At 36.3% G+C, this 16,938-nt stretch overlaps 1 protein-coding gene across 1 annotated transcript in view; it reads right to left on the bottom strand.

Annotated features, from left to right (window-relative positions):
• LOC101585945 (phospholipid scramblase 2-like) overlaps positions 1–15,536 on the bottom strand; it is a 43,864-nt gene extending 28,328 nt beyond the window's left edge. The window contains exons 1-6 of the mRNA XM_023713012.1: positions 15,404–15,536; positions 9,083–9,109; positions 6,762–7,111; positions 5,392–5,434; positions 2,385–2,605; positions 2,134–2,295 (exon numbers count right to left, since the gene is read on the bottom strand). Coding sequence (XP_023568780.1) covers positions 2,134–2,295; positions 2,385–2,605; positions 5,392–5,434; positions 6,762–7,111; positions 9,083–9,101 — 795 coding nt within the window. The 5' untranslated portion in view covers positions 9,102–9,109; positions 15,404–15,536. The remainder of the gene's footprint in view (positions 1–2,133; positions 2,296–2,384; positions 2,606–5,391; positions 5,435–6,761; positions 7,112–9,082; positions 9,110–15,403) is intronic.
• Positions 15,537–16,938: the final 1,402 nt, after the last annotated feature.

Genomic DNA, 16,938 nt, shown 5'->3' with positions numbered 1-16,938 from the left:
CATTCTCTTAATGAATAGAGGGACTTGTTCTGATGGTGTTTGTAAATAGGATATCAAGTCTGCATCTTGTACATCAATTAACCACTAGGAAGAATGTATGCAATTTGTTAATTATTGAAACTGTCCTACCAATTTGGTTTGAAACTGTCTCATTGCTATTTGTTTCTCAATAAAATTATGGAAAAATATTAGGAACAACCCCCCCAAATAAATAAATAAAAGTCCATGAAAATTTTTTTTAAAAGTTAATAAATGAAAACAAGAGACAAAGAAAAAATGTCTTAGGACTATCCTGCTACAATGCTGTATATGTTTGGATTTCTACATTTCTGTGTTCAAATTTGTAATTGTTTATTTCTATTTTTTCATTATTTAATTTTTTTTCACATTCTGTATGGATTTAAAGTTTAGCATATCAATGGTTGATGGCAAATACCTGTTCCCTGTTATGTCTAAGGCATTGGATGTTCACACAGATACTGATGTTAAGTTCAATGGCCTATGTTCTAGGGTAATAATATCATTAAACTTCTCTTCTGAAGCATTAACAACTTAATTTAGCAGACCTAAATATTAGAGAAAAACTAGGGCTACAAGGACAGCCAACATTTTGGCCCTAGCCCTTCAAGGTCAGTGAGAACTCAGGACATAAGAGAACCTGTACTGTAACATCCTGTAACTCAGTGGTGTCCAAGATTTTCTATTCATGAAGAGTATAGGGCCACAAAGGAAAGTGATGAATGATGTAGAGTGTGCCTAAGGAGAGTCACATGGAGGGAAAACATTCCCTCAGGCTGTCACAGAGAGCCAATTGTTCAAGCAATGGCTGTGACTCATCCACTTGGCTGACAATGACAAATGATCTATAAACTACTGAACAATGTTTTAGGGTAAGTCCTGAGGGGATTTGACTGACCTTGTCACATGCAAAAGTTACATTACTTCTTATATAGGTTTTGCTTTATCTTGGTCTTAATCATCCAGCAGAAAAGTATAAACATGTGGTACAAAAAGTAAAGCCATATTAATATGCTGAGCTGTAAAAGGCTCAAGTCAACAACTTTTGACATTGCTAGTAATGCAGATAACTCAGTACTATTATGTACTACTGGACTATATTTTATTACTTTGCTGAATTCATGCACCTACAATATATGAACAAAATATATACAAAATAGCTAGCATAGATATACTGCTACTTTCTCTTAGTTCAATGAGAAGAAAGTTTTGAATGGTGTTTAGCCCTGATATCATGTCTGAATCTTGTACTATGAATAACTACAACAAGGACAACAATATACAGTATATTAATTATTGTAACTGTCCTACTAACCTGTTTTGAAACTATCTCATTGCTATTTCTTTCTCAATAAAGTTATTATTTTTTCAATAAAATTATTAAAAAATGAGATAGTTTTAAAATTAACTGTTCAGAGTACTTTGGCTTTAATGAAATTATATGTCAATTCACTTTCAGATATTAGGTTGCCAATTATTATAGTCAGTAAATTTATATAGATACTATTAAAGATTACTGCTTAAAGAGATTACTTATGGAAAAACTTGTAATGTTAAATTATACTTCTTATTTTATGTCAGTACACCTTTCATTAGCTTTGTTATGAATTTATGTGTTCTTTAATAACATTAGCCCCTCAAAGAATGCCTGATACTGTTGTGTAATTTTTCTTTCAAGGCTGATAATTTCAGTGTTGTTTAATTTGATTATATTTTATATCTGTCGTTTTATTTTTAGAAGTTTTGAGATGCCGGATGTGTGGTTATTTCCCTCTCTCTGTATTCTTTTTTTTTTTTTTTTTGGTGGAACCGTGGGTTGAACTCAGGCCTTGTATTCGCCAGGGAAGCATTTATTCCACTGAGCCATCTCTCTGGCCCTCTGTATTCTTTATGAAACATAATTTTTTAAAAAATCTGTATATTATTCTTGTAGCACTGGTTTGTATATTCTATGTAGCCTAACTATACATCTCAAAATGTATGTCAAGTGTTTGGAATGAAATTATAAAAAAGAAATGCTAATATAGTATACTTAATGCATTTGTAACATTATGCAATGTTATATTTTCCATATATCAGGAAAGTAAATCATGTAAACATCATGACATTTCTTACCTCAAAATCAATATCTGTACAATATCTGCACAAAACACAAAAGCCCATAATTTCTAGTACATCCTCTCTCTTCTCATTTTGAACAATAAATTTGTCCTGCCAGGGCAAGCACATCTTCTTCACATAACCAATTGGAACACCAGGAGGAGCTTGGATTTCTGTCTACAATAGCAAAGGAACATAAGTCAATGTAATAATGATCATAATATTTATGCTCAGTGAACATTTTCCTCTGATAATTGCATACTGACCTCATGAGAGCAACATGGGCAAGAGCAGCCTTTGCATGTTAGTGACCTCTCCACAGTCGCGACTTCTCGGCCCAAATTATCACAAATCTTCAAGGTGAAAGGCCTGTATTTTCCACAAAAATATCGGATTGCCCAGTGGGTATCTTCCACTACCAAGTAAATTCTCTGTCCAAGACTGTTCTTAATTTCATATTTGCTATTACATTCAAAGGTCGTTAAGACTAAAAACATAAAAGAGGAATTGATAATCAACATTTTTTTTAAAAAATAGTGAATTTCCCCTATATTATATGTTATAACAACTAGCTATAGCAGCTTTGGATGATACTTGAAGCAGCCCAAGGAAGAGATAAAGGAAAGATGTTTAGAAGTGATGCAGACTGAGAAAAAAGGTACAGAGAAAGTAGGAGAGTCTATTCAAGCAAGAAAAATTGAGCCCTGATGTAAACCAAGGAAAACAATGCACATCTCCTTATTCCAAGGCTGTTACATAGAAAGGCCCTACGTAGAGGACTAATGTAATGGTTTCCATGGTGCCTGGTATATAGATACTATTAAAAATTACCCACTTTAATAGATACTATTGAAGAATGCCCACTTTTGGCACAGTGTTCATGTACTATAGAGGAGTTGTAGAGCTATAGTGATCTTGCATTTTGGAGTAGTTACAGGAGCATGGCTGTTTAACTTCTGTGGAGTCTTGTGTTAAAGTGGCTTGAGATATTTGAGAAACTATGCTTTGGTCCTATTCTTTGTACCATGTTTTAGTAAGGTAATGATATTTTACTCTCAATGCATATATGTGAAAGGGAAGAGAATGAAAGTGGGAGGGTAATTCAGACATCACACTGGGGTCAGGGCACTGCTGTTAAGCTCAGCTGTAGTGGTAAGATGGAGATGCTTGTTAGCCAAGGGGTAAGTACACACCAATTAATATTCAAACTTGTGCATAGCCTTCAGATGCTGGATTTATAATTCATTAGACATCTTAATAAAATAACAATAGCTTAAAAGAAAGGAGAGCCAAACCACACTGCAAGTGTATGGATATGCAGGAAATTTTAGCCTGGTAGAGAAGACCTACAGGAGTCCTAACACTACGAACTCTCTTAAATGTCTTGGAAAAACTGAGGCAGACATGAGCTTGGCAGTTAAAAGGAACACATATACCTTCAACACTTGTCACATATTTGGAGAAAACAATAAACTGGCTTTGGAAGTATTTATTACTGAAGTGATTATTTCATGAAACTTAACCTCAGGAAATTGCACTTTTTTCAATTTTAATATAATGTGTTATGTAATTGCCACACTTTATTTGAGGTACTTAAACGTGAAAATAAGACAAAAGAATTCCATACTTTTGTCTTTTAGATATATTAAGCTTTGAGTTGAGGAAGAAAAGTGTGTGATATATGCTCAGATTGTATATAATTTTGAGTAATCTTTATCTTCTTTAGGCTACTTATAGTATGAAAAAGTAATATAGGTCTTAAATTTGGAGAAAGCAGGAACAAGAAAACTTAGGGCATCTCTTCAAAAAAATGAAGAATTCAGTAATAGTAATTTTGAAGATAACTTATCATTTATAACAAAGAAACACATACTTCATATTTATAAAATATGTAAATCTAAAGAGATGCTTAAAAAAAGAGATACTTGATCTGTTGTATAATGTATGGTCCCTGACTAATTGGATTTTATAGCATAAATAGCAAATATCATAGAATGACCATATTCAAATATTTAGAATATGAATTATTAAATAATGGCCTTATTTCCAAAGCAAAGCTAGTTTAGAGAAGCTAACAAAACCAACAACACTGAAATGCTCAATCACTTATTATTATTATTATTATTAATTTTTTAAAATTTATGTATTTGGTACAAGGTCTCATTATCCAGCTCAGACTTGTAGTGATCCTCCTGTTTTCAGCCTCCCCAGTTCTGGGATTGCAGGAGTGCACCACCATGCCCAGACTAGGTAGCTGGCTCAGTGTGCCCCCAGGGGCAAGGCTAGCACTGCATGCTGGACAAGGAATTGAACCCTAGTGCCTCTGCCTGCCAAAGCAGGTGATTAGTCCACTGAGCTATCTCACCAGCCCTTTCAACCACTTACATTATAAAGAATATAAATATGAGTAATGATCATAAAACAAGAACCTCTTCCTCAGTTTGTTCAATTTATGTTCTTATTTCTAACAGTACAATAGAACTTCCAAACAGATGAAGTGGGTTTTAACAGACATAGTTTGAAAGCAGAGAGTTTTAGTTACACTCTTATATGTAAAGAAAGACACTACGTATCATCCATCTGCATAAATCTTATTCCCCTGGCAGTTGTCCTGAATCATCTAGTTGCTTCCTAAGGTTGTTCTTACCCCTGGGATTACTGAGGCTCACTCTGGGGCACAGCAAGTGCCCTTGTGAAAAGGTGGTCTCCAGGCCTTAAGCCACCATCCTCCAATACTGCAGGGCCTCTGATTCTGATTGCGCTGTTAGTCTTCTGCTCATGGAGTGAGCACTTTACAGTGCCCATCTGAACTCCTAGGAGAAGCAGCATGAACAGTTCTTTTCCATAAAACCCCTATCCATTCAACAAATTCAGTTTACTAAGTTTACTAAGGGGGCTAAGCCGGTCCCTATGGTTTTATGCCATTTCCAAGTTGACAACAAAATAGAAATCCAAAGCTGAAATGCTTAAAGTCATATAAAGTGAAAACATAGTGCAAAATGATTTGCAGAGAGGGAGCAAAGCAAAAGCAATTTTAGACTGTTTTCCTTCTAATGCCAGTATTTTGTGAACACATGCTCAGTGTAAGTATGTTAGAATTTGACTCTTAATTTTCAGAAATAAATTGCTGATAACATGTAGACTTTTTTTTTGTGTGTGAAAAGACATTTGTTAACTGTCCTATATTAATTAAAGTGCTGTATTTTTGGTGGCTAATATTCCTTTGCCTGTAAAAACATCATCTACTTCTAGAAGTATCAATACACTAAATACCTTCCAGAATTTCAACTTGCTGGTGAACTAGAATCAGATCTACCTATTGAAAGAAAAAGAAAATTAAGTGCATATAATCAATTATTAATACTTAACATTATCAATATTCAATATATTACACTTTAGTAAAAAATTAAATTTAACACTTGAATAGGTAAAATATTTATTGAAACATTCTACTTAATATAAGAAAATTTAGGGCCAGAGAGATGGCTCAGTAGAATAAGTGCTTTCCTGGCAAGTGCAAGGGCCTGAGTTCAATCCCTGGCTCTGCCAAAAAAAAAAAAAAAGAAAAGGAAAATTTAAGTCAATAAAGCTAATTTACAAGTGGAATTCGTACAACAATGTTATTTCTCCTAAGGCCTTAGGAAATGTTCATAACTTTTACAATTCCAATGTTAAGTGTACTTGGCTTCAACAATGGTATTAGGTAGTAATTTCCTCTAAGTAGTATACAAGGTCCTGATTTTAAAAATATGTGTTTCAGAGTATTTCTCAAAGAATATAATTATGGCTAAAATTGTTATACTTTATCCTGTTTGAGTGGAAAATTAAGTCAGTAGAGTGTGCCAAAGAGCACCTGATTCATTAAAAACAATTTACATATCATAAAACTTTTCTTTGTATGTTTATAGTTGGGTACACAGAACTTGAGTGTTTTCTCTCTCATTTCTTACACCAAAGAATGTTAAACTTCACATGCCAAAATTCCTATAATTTACTAAAGCAAAAGAGTAGTCTTCATTCCTCATTAGGAGTTTAGTATTTATAAAATTAAAGTTGTAAAGAAAAAAGCAAGACTATAAATATTTTATCAGTTATTAAACTGAGCCAACTTATGCATGAAATATTAACTCTTTATGAGATACCACTATTTGAACTTAACTGATAAATTTCTTTCACATTTTCAGAAACTATTAAGTTTTGGGATAAAAACACTGGGTTTAATTCCAAAGTCCAACCTAAAAATCCAGTCTCACTGTCTTAGATGTTTGACCCTGGGTGGGACATGCAAAGTCTGAAACAAGATGATAGTTATATTATGAAAATGTCAGAGATCTTATGGAAGGTGTACACAGGATAATATAGTATTGTGCTCGTGACAAAAACTGGAAAACGTTGCTTAATGAGTATTCTTTATTGGCTATTATCAGAAAGAAATCAAAATAATAAAAACCACAATTGTCTCATACATTTGTGTTTGGCTTAAAAAAAAACATGAATGTGACCTAGAAGAATTAGAGCACTCTGTTGCCTGAAAATGCTGCTCTGCCATTTCAGAAGTTTATTCCTTATTCCTTTATTCCAGTTAAGCAATGTGAAAGCACAGTTGGGTCATATTTATGAGTATTTTATGTACTTGACATTACCTGATCTAACCATTCCAGCCCAGGTGGGCCATCCCATGGACATAGTGGATTTGGCATCCGTGGTACTGCTCCAAGTGGATTTGGACAATTATATTTTGGCTGACTTTGGATAGGAAGCCTGTCTTGGATAGCACCAGGAAAGCCAGCTTCTGGGATCAAGGAGTCAGTCTGGGGACTCTGAGAAGCACCCTGGGAGTCAAGATAGCCAGCCTGGGGATCTTGATTAGCACCACTGAGACCAGAGCAGCTGGTCTGGGGACCTAACTGTGGAGGCAGTGGCTGAGTGTCACCAGGCTGGTGAACTTGGCTGGCATTCTGGGAATGGGAGTAGTCAGTATTTCTTGGAGACCCTGAAATAGGAACAAGTGAAATAATTTAAATCTGGAGATATTGGGATTAACTAAGTATCCTACTTGACTCAGCTCATTTGGGGCTTCATCCCATGCTATGTTACAATCTTACAACTCTTACACATTAAAAGACCAATATGATATTTAGTTAGGATTTTATTATTTATTTACTTTTTTTTGTATTTTTAAAGAGGGATCTATAGGGTGTTCAGGGTCTCACTACTAGATCAGGCTCATAGTGATCCACCTGTTTACAGCCTCCCAAGAGCTGGGATTACAGGCATGCACCACCATGCCCAATCTCAATTGCCATCTGAGCATGCCCCAGGGGTGGGGCTGGCACAGCAGACCCAGGGATCGAACCCCTGACCCCTGAGCCTGCTTGCAGGCTCTTTAATCTGCTGAGCTATTTGGCCAGCCCAGGTTAGGAATTTTAGTTTTAAAACTTAACAGCCTATGTTCCCTGGAAAACAAATTTGAGAAACAAGGGAGGAAAATGTTGTAAGAGTCAAAAATGTTTAATGGTTAAGAAGCAGATTGGAGAAAAAAAACTTAATAAGCGTATGTTTTACATTTCTCTGTAAATGTGTGAATACAATTAAACTTCCAAAGTTTATTTACAGAGTAGTAATTCCATAGAAATGGAATACATTTTTAAAATTTTATTTTAAAGACTAGAAACAAAAACAAAGGCCAATTCAAATAGCAAAAGCAAAGACAGAGTAACATAAAACAATACATATGGTACAGAATTTTAAAACAAGAATGAAAAATTAGCAATAGTTGTTATATTATATATTTTTATTGTCAGATCTGTTGCTCAGATTAATAGATATAGGTATGCAAGATTGGTCAGATAATTAACCAATACTTGCTTTCAATAAACCTTAATTTTTTTTCCTTATCCTTTTTACTTTTAATTTTTAATTAAGCTAAATTAATTAATTATTTTTAATTGGAGGATTTTTTTTTTTTGCTAGCTCAGGCTGCCTTATTGGCCAGTCTAATGTGATTTGTGGAGCTGGGGATTGAACCGCAGTCCTCTGTGCTTGATTGAGTTCTGCAAAGCAGGTGCTTTAATCAACTCAGCTAACCAACAAAGCACCCATTATTTATTTTACAGAGATTATAATAATAATTGATAAGACATTAGAAATGGTACATATTTACATGAGCAAAATGAGAGGCATACAACCGCGGTTTCTGTATTGCACACTGCTGTCTTTGATGTAATTGCTCAGATTACAGATATTAGCATATAGAGCTAAAGTGGAAATTTTAAACATTAACTACTACTTCTATAAAACTGATGGAAATTAGTACTGAAATCATCCCAGCTAACCTGTATACACACTCGCATGTTTTCCCCTTCCTTTATTTCCTATCTTTTCTCAATTTCCCTCATTTTCTTTGTTTATTCCTTATGTTCGGTTTCTTTCCATTTTACCATATCTACTGTATCTTTCAGGTTCTTGCACTAGGGAGACAATATGATATTTACACATATGGGTTTGATTTATTTCACTTATGAGTATGGACTTGAGTTGCATCCATTTACCTGGGAAGGCCTCAAGTTTTTCTTTCTTTATAGCAGAGTAATACTCTATTGTATACAAATATCACATCTTTTTTAAATCCAAGGAATGGAATACATATGAAAGCAGTTTCACAAATGTTTTAACACTGAAAATCATGCCAAATTTAAAATTTAAAGTAAGAATGTAAGCGTGTGCTATAAAGATGTACTAATAAAAGTAAAAACATTTAAAATAGGCAACATATCCTTTTAAATGGGACAGATACAAAAAATTCATATACCTTTCAGAACTAAGGCTAATAGCTGACTGAATTATACAGTAATGCTCTTCAATAGCTTTTTAAAATCTATTTCTTCTACAGTGAATAAATATTTATAGTGATAAATATACCAATGACTCTTGAATTAGGGTTTATAGGTATCAACAAGGTTACCTTCTATCGTCAGGCTCATGGTCAACTCTGGAAGACAAAAAACAGAAATAGTGCCTATCAGTGTGGTAGAGAAAATACATTGGGGAGATAACTTGGTTGGAAGCAGCAAGTTAGAGGACTTTTCTTTTGTCTTTTCCAGCAGTACCAGGGATTGAACTCAGGATCTTGTACTTGCCAGGCAAGCACTTATTCTACTGAGCTATTTCCCTGGCCCAGGAAGCAGCAACTTTAGATATAATTTAGCTTGTGACCAAAAAAATAATAAGGAAAGGGCTTACATAAATATCTAGTAAGAAATGTTGTAGGAAGAAACAAGAGCTAGTGTAAAGACCCTGACGCTGGGAGTGAATTTGGCACGTTAGCAAGCAGGAACGTCGAGAGAGAGGAAGACTAGGAAAGGCGCTCAGCAAAGTGACAGGAAACAGTTCATCTCCGGGAGCCCTTGAAAGGAGTTGTAGTTTGTTCCAAATGTGACAGGCAGGCAGGCATTGGAGGATTCTGAGCAGAAGAGTGAATTCCATGATGCCACTTATATTCTATGAATTTTTTTTTTGAAGTGCTGAGCACTGTGATTAATGATGAAAAACAGGGAAGCTATTCCTGTTCTCACTGCCATACGCAGAGGCACAACACTACGTTCACCCTTTCTCTACCCTATCAGTGTGATTTTAAAATTAGTATTGGAGAAAAATACTTTGATGTTAGGGACCTAAGTTTTATGACTGTGTATGTCACAGGCAGCTATTAAGATGAGGAGAGGAAATTCATGATCGGATCAAAACTGTCCCCCAAAAGGCTCAGGTGTTTAGAGGTGGGCTTTCAGCATCTGAAGGCAGTGGCTACATCCACAAAAGGACCCACTGGTGGTCTCATAGCCGTATGGACTGTTGGGAGGGGGGCTCCCTAGAGGACAGCAGGCCACAGCAGGAGGAACGGGCAGGACCTACTTCCTCCTTAGCCCCTTGTTCTCTACCTGCTTCCCGGCCAGCGCAAGCAACTTTGCTCTGCTCTGCTCCTGCTGCTACCGTGCTCCATCTTTCCCCCATACCCAAGTAGCAGAACCAGTGGACAGAAACTGGAGCCCTGAAACCAAGAGCCGAAACATTTCTTTCTCCCTGAAGCTGACTTTCGTAGGCATTTTGCTATAGGAACTGAACAGTAACACAGAGGGGAAAGCAAGAGAGCTCGAGGCGCTTCCCTTCTGTCCTTCAGCAGAGATCTGATCTGATCTACAAAGGAACTGAAGGGACCAGGGGCAAAGAACACTTCACACACAAATCCTGGTTTGTTGACATACACAGGTCTTAACAAATCAGAAGAATGTCCAGACAAGCTGAACTGTAGCAAGGCGGCCCTCAGAAGCAGTTCAAGGTAAAGGAAGCCCACCACCCTGGGTGGACGGAGAGACCAGCAGTCGTCACGGAGACCAGCGACGTGGACGTGCCTGATGCTGCAGTGAGAAGCAGGCAGCTGGGTGCTGGAGCGCCCTGCCAATAGAAGCCCAGTCAGGGCCCCAGACCCGCAGGCCAAGACCAGCTCCACAGCAAGCGGAAATCCCATGGCAAGTTTGGGGTCCACGGCACGTCTCTGGGACCTGACTTGAACATTGTAACAGAGCTGTGAACACCAGAAGTAATCTACTGCTTTTATTCTCTTTGTTTGTCTGACTGGCGAACCTCTTCCTGTCTGATTAACTTTCATCTTGTTTTGTTTTGCTTTTGGGGGTTATAGGATTAATTATTGCGAAGAGCAAATAAGTGAACAGGCAGATGGTCAAGTAGAAAAAGTAGGTTAGAAATATAAGCAGATTTCTATATTCTTGAAATACAATCTAAAACAGCTTGTACACAGCACAAAGACTAACCTATTGCCTTGAAGATACGTTATTTTCACATTTTACGTGTATATGTGCATAGGTTTACATTTTAGGTATATTTATTAATATATTTATACATTTTATTCCTGTTAATTACATATATAAATGTGAATACATAATTTTATACTCAAAACTGAGTAGCTAAATTTGACTGTGACCACTTTCAAATTAATTTTTCTAAATGTGGTGAAAGTTGCTAACATACAAAACAGTTTAATTGTATATAAACATAGATAGATAGACAGACAGACAGACAGACAGACAGACAGACAGATATAGATACACATTTTTTTTGTTCTGTTTTGTTTTGTTTTTGGTCCTCTCATGATGCCTTAAGGGCAGTCCTTGGAAGTCATGAGAATCTGGGCATTTGAACCAGAGAATTCTGAGGCTGACTCCTTTGCTTGAGCAGTCACTTAAACAACTGAGCTAGTGGAGAGGACCCCTAAATTTATATTTTAAAAGCAGTAATTAAGAGAAGATCCAAAATCTCTATGTGGGAAAACTAAGGAGTTTGGCTCTCAGGATTATCTAAGATATCAGTCAAGCTGGATGATGTAGTGAGAGATGAATCTTTTTCAATATCTCAACAAAGATTAAAAAAAACAAAGATCATTTAAAACTGGAATTTGGTTTTTGATATTGTCATGATGCATAGTATTTCTCTTTTGAGTACTTTAAATTACCAATAAACCAAAACATTTATTACATGGTTGTTACATAAATATTTGCTTTAAAATTTTAAGTGAAAAAGTGAGAATATTATGGTTGGTATTATTTAAACCTATTTAACACTGAAAGGTCAAGAAACAAATGCTTAAATTATGTTGTGATTTAAACAGTTCATAGGGATGGCCAGATAGCTCAGTGGACTAAAGCACCTGCTTAGGCAGAGCACAGTGGCCAGGGTTTGATCCCTGGCCTGCTGTGCCAGCTCTGCCCCCGGGGTGCACTGAGTTGGAGATTGAGACGGCAAGGTGGTGCACGCCTATAATCCAGTGCTTGGGAGGCTGAAAATGGGAGGATCACTACAAGTCCAATCTACATAGTAAAACGCTGTATACCCTGTAGACTCTGTCCTAAATTCATTAAAAAAGTAATAAAAATAATATGAATAAATAATAAAAATAATTTTAAGAATAATAAAAAATAAACAATTCACAAAAATAAGAGTTGATCTCATCAAAGGTCAATGAATTTATAGGTCAAGTATGACTCTTGAAACAAGATACTCCATAAACATGAAGTCACACACATGGACTCATCCTTTTTATTCATCTAGGCTAGCTTTACACAGTCAATTAAGTCTGTTGGGCTAGAATTCACAAATTAATGTTATGCATCATGTCAAGTACACATTAAGTATCTAATGTGAGGGTCTAAGATCCTGCCTGAGGAGTCCCAACTGAGAAGGCACTTAGTAATCGCTTTCTTTGGAATTAGAGATCAACTGCTCCTTGGCAGAAATGCTACCAAGACAAACTAAATCCTCTACAACCTCTATAACATTCTCCCTGTTCATGGTTGCACTTTTCTTTCTGTCTGATTACATTACCTGAGTTTTAAAATATAAATGACTGAAGATAAGCTCATACTGGTGACACTGTTTCAGAATTATGTGCCTTTAATCCCAGCACTCAGGAGACTGAGGCAGGAGGAGCTTTGTGAGTTAGAGACCTACTTAGGCTATAAAGTGAGCTTAAGGCCAGCCTGAGCTGCATAGTGACAGCTGGGTTCTAACTGTACAGAAGGTTTTATGTACAACAATTACATAGTTGCACAAGCACTGAAAATGGCATTTACTAACTTCACATAAGAATTAAGAATTGTAAACACTGGGCCAGGAATATACCTCAGTGCAGAATCTGCCTGGCAAATGTGAGGTCATGAGTTCCCTTCCTGGTAAACTGGGGGGGAAGGGAGGGAGGGAAGGAGAGAGAGAGAGGGGGAGGGGGGGGAGAGAGAGACAGAGACAGAGACAGAGAGACAGAGACAGAGACAGAGACAGAGACAGAGACAGAGAGAGAACATTAGTGAAAATGTATAATTCCAGCTTTTCAACTCATTCTACATTAAAGAAAAGAAAACCTATTGATTCATCTCTTGGTATCATGAAGTATTTCTTATTGTTTTCAAAAAGTTTTTCTGGGAAGTATAAAAATACTATGCCTATAAAATTGGATCTCCTCAATTTGTGTTCTTTGTCAGAATCTACTTGTTACTTGCCCAAGAATGAAAGCACCCCTCTCCTGTTTGCTTTATCAAAACATAAGATAAACTGGGTCACATTCTTCTCCAGCATCAAGGTGGCAATGTATGTTGTGAGACATCTTCGCTCTACACGCATGCTTTGAGAGCAACCACCAGAATGTTGGGTTTCTAACTTCTTCCAGTAAGTGAGAATGAAAAGGGGAATTGGGAGGTCAGGAGAGAAAGTAATATTTTTTGATACGTCATAAATCAATTAAATTTCCTGTACTTCTACTTATGTTTTAGGTTAATTGTGTGTATTCTGAAAAGTTACTAACACTTTTTAGAAGGCTCATATCCTGAATGTGGTTTGTGTAATGCCTAACAAAATGAAAACATTTTTCTTTACGGAAATGGGCGAAGGTGAGCATTTGATCAGACCCGCAGACATACCATCACATGCGAGTTAGAAGTGCTCCGAAGCTGAGTACAGAGTGAACATACCTTGAAATGGGAAATCCTCCATGCCATCCATTTCTATATTTTAGGCTCAACAAAACAAAACAAATATGCTTAAGACCAGCTTGGAATTGGGTCTTATCTCACACTGAGCCTTGAATAAAAGTATAGGTCATACATGAACTGGAACAATCTGAGACAGGAGTGATCAGGTGTTCCACAAAACTGACAGTGAGAAAATGCTTATAAAGCCATTTCATGTAATTTGATTGCATTATATTTCTGCAAAGCAGTGCTCCCTCACACATGAAGCGTCCAGTGCTCCTTCACAAATGAGTTATTTCATTTCCTCCTTGTAAATGAGGAAATTACCTACAGAGAAAAACGAGAGGATGTGGAATGCCACACAGCTCACTAACTAATTGAATTAAGATGATTCATGATTTATAACCTTTATATTCATGTTCTATTTCACTGGAAAAAAGAATTGACAGCTTTCAGTAAAATTGGTCAGAGACAATGCTTATAGTATCCCCTTATGTAAAGCAGAAAAGTGTTGAATTTAAATCTACTCTTGTGGCTACATATGTTTACTAAGCTACGTAAGAATTTTTTCTAGGCATGTATTAATAATAAGGTGGGAAAAAACAAAGAAAAATTGTTACTATTTATTACTTAAAGTGCTGGCTTTTAAGTTGAGAATTATTTAATATAGTGCTGTTCTAAACATGCATGCACATGTATACATAGCAATATAGCTATTTGCTATATAAATATTTACTTCATATATGATTTTTATGGTTTTCAAGAAGTATTCATTAAAGGTACAGAACATATAAGGTCTGTACTGCACATTGGAGGACTGCTCCAAGGTACCCAGGAGATGAGACAGTTAAGATAATTAAATCATATATATATATATATATATATATATATATATTATGCTCCACTACTGTAAGTTATAGGATGCCATAAGAAAGAGTTTAGTGGTCACAATGGAAGTGAAATTGATGGGAAAGTCAAGTACGAGTTTTTAAAATCTGCAAACTCCCAGAGGTCTTGGTATATGTGTTTGGTTGGGTGGGAGGCTGACATGGAATATTTTAATTTTTTGGGTTTTTTTGGTGGAACTGGGGATTGAACTCAGGCCCTTGTACTTGCCAGGCAAGCACTTATTCTACTGAGCTATCTCCCCAACCCCATGGAATATTTTAGACAAGGGAAATGTTGCAGGTAAAAGTCTTGAGGATGAAGACAACTTTTCCCTGTCAATGAAATAAATGCTATTTTGGGGGTACAGAGCACAGGAAGGGCATATTCTGAGAGATGAGGATGGAGAACTGTGCCGGAGTCAGTTCACATAACTTTAATGTCTCTTTGTCTCTAAGACAAGCTCCTTTAGAGACAACCTTTAACTCACCTATTTTATTCACCACTTTTCCATCCAAATTCAGATACCTATTCATTTTTAATTATTAAACCTTTCAATTGTTCAAAGCTTGCAACTGTCTAGAATGCCAGCATGACATTAAGAGAAAATTCAGCAGTTAGCACTGTAAGAGAAAGCCCCAATTTTCCAACACTTCCCACCTCAACCCAGAAGAAAATGGAAGAAAAGATAACTCCTCCTGACCTGGACAGCAACCATGTCCAGAAAACAAGAACAACAGTTCCCATAAGACTGCAAGGTAACCAGATAGTGAGCTAGATGAAGCAAGGACTTCATATGTGAAATAACCAAATATAGCTTTCATTAAGCACTTCCTGCAGGGCTAGGCACTTCAGTAGAAACTTACGTTACTACACATAAGTCTTAGGACTTGTGTCTCCTGCATCACATAATTTCAGAGGTAAGGCAATCTGAAAAAATAGTGGGAGGCAGGACTTAGACTCCAGCAGCCTGACTGCAACGCATCTTCACTAGGCCATCTTCCCCTCTGCCTTCTTGTGCCTCCCCCTGGTATTCTAGAATGCCAAGCATTGTGTGTGTTCCAGTCATAATTCCAATTAATATTTAACATCAGTGACAGTGGAATGCACTATTTGCTGCTTCTAATCATCAACGATGCTGGAAAGAACTAGGGCCTCAGTTTCCGCCCATGATTTGGGGCTGCCTTTTGAGTTATGAAGCTGTGCAGCCAGATGAAAGCAGGACCCTAAGTTCTAGCCCTTACACTATATCCTACCAAGGGATAGGTTGACCCACACTTTAGAACCTCTCCTGTTTGAGTGCCATGAAGGGAGAAGGAATGGTGTGTCTTTTCCACAGAAGGATGTCAGGTACAGACAACCTCATAAATCCTGTCGGTGCAGACACCCTTACATGTCTTTGCTGGAATCGAAACAGGCAATACATAGTCTTCTAAGGAATATGACCAACCTCAGAATCTGCCACAGCCAAATGTTTGTGAAAAAGTGTAAAAACTAATATAAAAAATTAAATACATTGCCAATGAGTGACTTAATTACTGCCACTTAATTATTATTGCTCAACTATTGATTAAATTAGATAGCTTATTTCCAAAATTGTTAAATTTGGGCTTACACAGTAACAAAATTTTATTTCAGCCTCTTGAAGAATCAAAATAGAAGATCCTATAGTTCTGGCATCTGTTAAATTTCAAATATTGTTTCAGATGGTGAAAGCAAACTGAAACATGTTTCCCTTTTCTTATTCATTTTAATGAGAAAAAAGATAAAATAGCAATGAAACAGTTTCAAAACAGTTTAGTAGGACAGTTACAATAATTAATACATTGCATACTGTTGTCTTCATAGTATTTATTCAGAGGACAAGATGTAGACATGATATCTTATCTAAATGATATTAGTACCAACCTTCTCAATGAACTAAGAGAAAACAGCTGTATATCTGTCCTAACTCTCTTGTATATACATATTTTTTTCACAAAAAAGTTCCTTTGTTTATATCCCCTTTTTTTGTTTTGTTTTGTCAGAGATGGGTACTCTATTGCAATTAGAGAAGCTTTATTTGGATAAGTCTGTCATATTTGATGCCAGTCCAAAGAATGTAGGTACTTGAACTCAGCAAAATAACCCAATATGGTCCAATAGTCTATAATAGTAGTGAGTTATCAGCTCAACTGGCAATTGTTTGAAGTTGTTGACTTGATCCTTTTACAGCTCAGCATTTTAATATAGCTTTACTTTTTATGCCTCATGGTTATACTTTTCTGCTGGATGGTTAAGACCAAGTTAAAGCAAGACTTATATAACTAAAAATGTGACTTTTGTCTCTGACAAGGTTAGTCAAATCCCCTCAGGATTTACCCTGGAACCATGTACAGCACCTTGTGGCTCTTTTGTCAGT

This window comes from Octodon degus, unplaced genomic scaffold, assembly GCF_000260255.1.
Source record: "Octodon degus isolate 3935 unplaced genomic scaffold, OctDeg1.0 scaffold00028, whole genome shotgun sequence".
NCBI lineage: Eukaryota > Metazoa > Chordata > Mammalia > Rodentia > Octodontidae > Octodon > Octodon degus.
This window is presented reverse-complemented; position numbering and strand designations above follow the sequence as displayed.